Source organism: Fulmarus glacialis, unplaced genomic scaffold (genome assembly GCF_000690835.1).
Source record: "Fulmarus glacialis isolate BGI_N327 unplaced genomic scaffold, ASM69083v1 scaffold553, whole genome shotgun sequence".
Taxonomy (NCBI): Eukaryota; Metazoa; Chordata; class Aves; order Procellariiformes; family Procellariidae; genus Fulmarus; species Fulmarus glacialis.
Genome location: NW_009200771.1, coordinates 29,880 through 34,516, shown reverse-complemented (window position 1 = coordinate 34,516; position 4,637 = coordinate 29,880). Strand labels below are relative to the sequence as shown.

Below are 4,637 nucleotides of genomic sequence, written 5' to 3'. Positions count from 1 at the left end.
GCTGCCAGCCGCTGCGCTCCGGCACCCGGGGCAGCCTCCCTGTCGGGAAGCAGGTTGCTGCAGCACTGGTACACCCGCTAGAGAAGAAAAAAAATTACGAAATCCGAGGCGGTGAATGTATCTGCGTAGCGCAACCGTCCGTTTTCGTCCCCACCTCTGTCCCAGCCTTTGGGTACGTGAGGATGGGCTCAAGAGCAGATATAAGGGCTAACAGAGACTCGTGGAGCGCTGTGCAAATTTGCACCAATTTGCTGCAATTTGATCGCTCAAACCCCTGAGGAAACCAGGATGCAGCAAAAGCAAAATACAAGGGGCCAAATTTGCAGTACGCCAGAGCTTTCCTCTACAGGGTGCAGTAGAGGGTGCACATGGGGTATCTCTGCCCAAGCAGGGGAGGATGCAAAAACAATTTGGATTTTAATTGGGTTTTTTTTGAACGACCGCTTTTTCTTTCTTAAGCAGCCTGGGAAAGCATCCGACTCATTTTTACACAGCAGTGTGCTAATCCTGCCCCGTGCCGTGCTGAACCCCAGCTCTGGAGGCATCGGCAGGCACAGAAACCACAAGCATCGTCGGGGTTTTGCTGCCGCCCTCAGCAAGGGCAAAACAAAACAATTACGGGGCTCCGGTTGCTGCAGAAAAACACTCATTGTGGAATTAGAGACAGGAGAGAGCTATTGCATTGGACAGTCCATCTCCCAGCCCCTACACGTTGGTAGTAATTAAAACACCGGAGAACCTGGGAGCATGGCAAAAAAAAAAAATCAGAAGGGTCTCACAAACCTCAGCAATAAATAGCTCCAAAATCTGGCACTACCGAGATGTCTCTATTTCTATTTAAGTTGTGGTCTCTGGGGCTCAGTGTGGCAGAGCCCGAGTGGCACAAGCTGAGATCCTCCAAGCACCTGGGCTCGTGACCCATTTTTGGTGCTGAGAATAATCCATCTATTTAAATTTAAAGCACCTCTTTAAATCTTCCAGGGTACAAAGATATAGGAGCACAGAGCAAGTAACGTCCAAAGGCAAAGTGGCCAGCCTCAAACCTTAGCTCTTCCCTCAATGAACCCCAAAAGTGTCATGTGCTAATAAAAGGGTTTGATGTTAAACAGCCAGTTATTGGAAAAGGCTTTTTCTGTTATTTGCATAGCATCGTGGCACCCTCGGAAAATCTGCCGTAGCCAGATACGTTGCACTTCTTTACCTGCATTTCTTTATGTGCAATGCTCATGTTATGTGCACCAAGAGATCTGCTGTACAGGCGGATTTTTTAGGGTCCTCTCCCCAAAATTTGGCATTAGCTCAGGGCGCAGCCACAGCAATCCATCCTCCTTCCACCTTTCTGTCTCCCCCCTCTGCTCTTCCAGATTTCCCTTCTCCCCCACCCAGCGTCCCCATCACCATCCCATGCCCTTCCTTGTCCCTATGCCATGGGGGGTCACGGGGTGCCCCATCCCCCTCATCCCCAGTACACCCACCCCGGCCCCTTTTGTCCCTGTTCGCTCTCCAAGCAAGCCTGGGAGTTACCATCGCCTCTCATTGCCTCCACCTTTGTACGATTGAAAGCAATTTAAGGCAATAACAATCATTTTGGATGACACGATGTAGCGACCTCCTGCTATGAAGTTCTTGGTCCTCCCAGCCCACAGCACGTGCCCTGGCTACGAGGACCCACGGAGGCAACTGGTTTTGCTCTTGCTGGTGTTCAGCACCAGCCCATCATCACGAGTCCTCAAGCTCAACGTTGCACCTGCAGACCCTCTTTCTATGCCTGGCCCATACAAATGGGTTTTGCACAAGCTCAAAGCTCCGCATGCAGGAAAAACGGGGCGGCCTGAAATTAGAGGTAGCGAGTCCATCTTATCAATGCCCCTTTGTCAGTGTGTAGCCCGATTCAGATTCAAATTCCAGCTTTATGGTGTTTTCAACCCAAAAACAGAACTTAAAAAAAAATCCCCAACTTTAATCAGATATGACCTAAAACTACAGCTCTGAATCAAAACATCTGAACCCAAGGTTGTTCCAGCCCTGAAGCTAGATACAGATCTGAAGTTCTCCCTTGTTCTTGATTTTTAAAAATAGGCCAAATCTGGACCTGGGTCTTGTTTCTCATAAAGTGCCGGACACGGCTTGTACAAGGTTCCCTTCCCAGCATCAACGGGAGTCCACGGCATGAAGGACTCATCGTCGCGTGCTCAGCGCAGGAGTAGGCATCTTACACGTGTTTCCCTGCTAGGATACCTGCACCGATATGTCCCTCTGCGTCTCACTGGAGTGCTGTCCAAAATCTGGCTGTGGGTTTAAATGCTATTTATTTTCATGCAACGTGAGGGGGATATTTTTGCTTTTTCCACGGTCTGTGGTGTTTTGTTTTGTTTTTATCTCAAAATAACTGATTTAGGAAGAACAATCCTGTTAACTTTCTCAGGAGGGTGGACTTTCTCCTCCTAGCCGTATTAATTTATTTAATTTATCTTAAATTTGATTGCAGTGAGCACCCCTAATTAACCTGATTTTTTGCTGATAATCACTCACAATGGAATCAAATCACAAATCCGGGGATGGATTGACCGGCACACAGAAAGAAGCCGCCCTCCGTGCGTTAATTCAGCGAACGGGATATAATTTGATCCAGGTAGGAACTCACGGTCACGTCCTTTTGTGCGCAGTGTCTGGCTTCATCCTGAAGCGATGCGTTGCATCGGGGGCTTGAGCAGCGAATCTGTCCGCATGAAGCGCTCCTTGCTCATTCTTCTTCTCTCTGTTTTTCTCTAACATATGTGCTGAACAGAACTATGTGTAATAGATGCTGTCTTTTATGAAGCAGGATCTTATTACTCCAGGAATTCTTTGCCTGATGCCAAATTATGATAAGGGTGGAAGAAAAAAACCTGAGCATTGCTAAATGTTGGGGAAGGTTGGGATTGCTGTCTCAAAGCCACGGCTGCAGTGGTAGCGTAGCAAAGAAAACCCACTAAACAAAGTGTCAGAAGAGCGTAGGTCCAGGGTTGGCCATAGGAAGTCCAACACGTCACCACCAGATCTGCCTTTTGTACAGAGCCTCGCTCACCTACAAGTGCACGTGAGGACGGTGCCTCACCTGCCCGAACACCAAAGGTTTGCTCCCAGTTTAGTCTTCAAGGTCTCCAAGCGCAAAGCCTCTTCTGGTTAGGGCAGGAGGAGACTGGGCATGTCCTTCAAAAGCCATCTGAAGAAGTCTTTCTCAGTTAGCATGACCAAAACAAGCGAATTTTTCGAAAGCGTTGGGCCGACCTTGCATCCTGGAAGAAGTAATTGAAAACACTGAATTTTAGGCAGGTGCCTGCCTTGAACTTTGCCTTGCTTTGCATAGCACTAGAGGGCACAACAGCCCAAAGCAAAAACCGAGACTCCTGGGAAAAAGCATTTTCCTACAGCCCTAAATCCTGTGTGCGCCCCAGGAGCAGGCCAGCAGCTGGGTTTGTTGCCCTTGAGGAGGCTCTCTGCTGTACCTGACCCAGAAGATAAATAACTTATCTATGTCTTATATTTACTGTGGCTTTCTTTATCCTTGTCTTCAGTTTTTCATACTATCATGTCTGGCTCATTCCTAAACCACAGGTTTCAATCCCCAGCCCCCACACCCCCCCCAACAACTTCTTTCTCCCTAACTTTTCCATTCCAAGCTTACTGTTTTATCTTTTTTTGTTTTCCTCCTAATTTCCTTTTCCACATCTCTTTGGGCTTTTCTTCCAACCTATCTATTGGTGCAGCCAAACACCTTCTTCCTCAATGCACACCAGGGTCACTCATCTTTGTGAAGTGGATGATGAAGTCCTCCTTCCCTCCAGACCTTTGTCAAGATGAGTTTGTTGAGATGCTTGCCTTCAAGCCACAAACGAAGCCATTGCAGATTGAGGGAAGACTTTATTTCTTGCTGTGCCTCCTCGCACAGCAGCTCCCACAGACATCGACAAAATGAAAAAAAAAAGAACGGTTTGGTTGTCTCTCACTTGGCTTAAAGTGGGACAGTAAGACTCCTCTGACCATTTTCAGATCATTATTGATGAGCTCAGCTTTCCTCCAGCTGACACGCCGGTGAAGATTGCAGATGATGGCAACAACACAAAACACAACCATCACTTTTTGTCTTCACCTAACAAATGGCTTGAGAGACAAAAAAATCCCACACCAGCGACCTGCTCAAAGTTCAGCCAAACTGGGGGCAGAAAAATAGCCTTAAACATCACGGTCTTCCTGTTAGATTTGCTATAAGAACTCATTCATAAATTCAAATGTCCCCATGACTCCATCACTATGCTGAAAACATTTGCAAAACAGGAATAAGCATGGATAATTCAGGGCCTGTTATAGGCTCAGGAAAACGGAAAGAGCTCCTGGTATATTCTTATTTTCCTGCAAGGATCCCTGTTTGCTTACGTGCTTCAGGCCTTCCTCTTAGGTCAGCCCTACAGGCGCTCACTTGCCTGGAATAATCCCAGAGTGGGAAATGACTACAGAAATGATCAGGGAGCCAAAAATAGAGAAATGACCAGAGTCCCAGCTCCTCCGGGAGCAGGGCATTGCTGCAGGACAGGGGAGCGAGAGGGAAGGAGAGAAAGCAAGGAGGTGGAAGGAAGGAAGGAAGGAAGGAAGGAAGG

At 47.7% G+C, this 4,637-nt stretch overlaps 1 protein-coding gene across 2 annotated transcripts in view; it reads left to right on the top strand.

The window, feature by feature from the left end:
• The first annotated feature begins 2,533 nt into the window (after nt 1-2,533).
• The window catches only part of A1CF (APOBEC1 complementation factor), a 21,622-nt gene continuing 19,518 nt past the window's right edge, over nt 2,534-4,637 (top strand). For both annotated transcript variants that reach the window (XM_009573697.1, XM_009573696.1), the window contains exon 1: nt 2,534-2,632. In XM_009573697.1, the coding sequence (XP_009571992.1) occupies nt 2,534-2,632 (99 nt within the window). The remainder of the gene's footprint in view (nt 2,633-4,637) is intronic.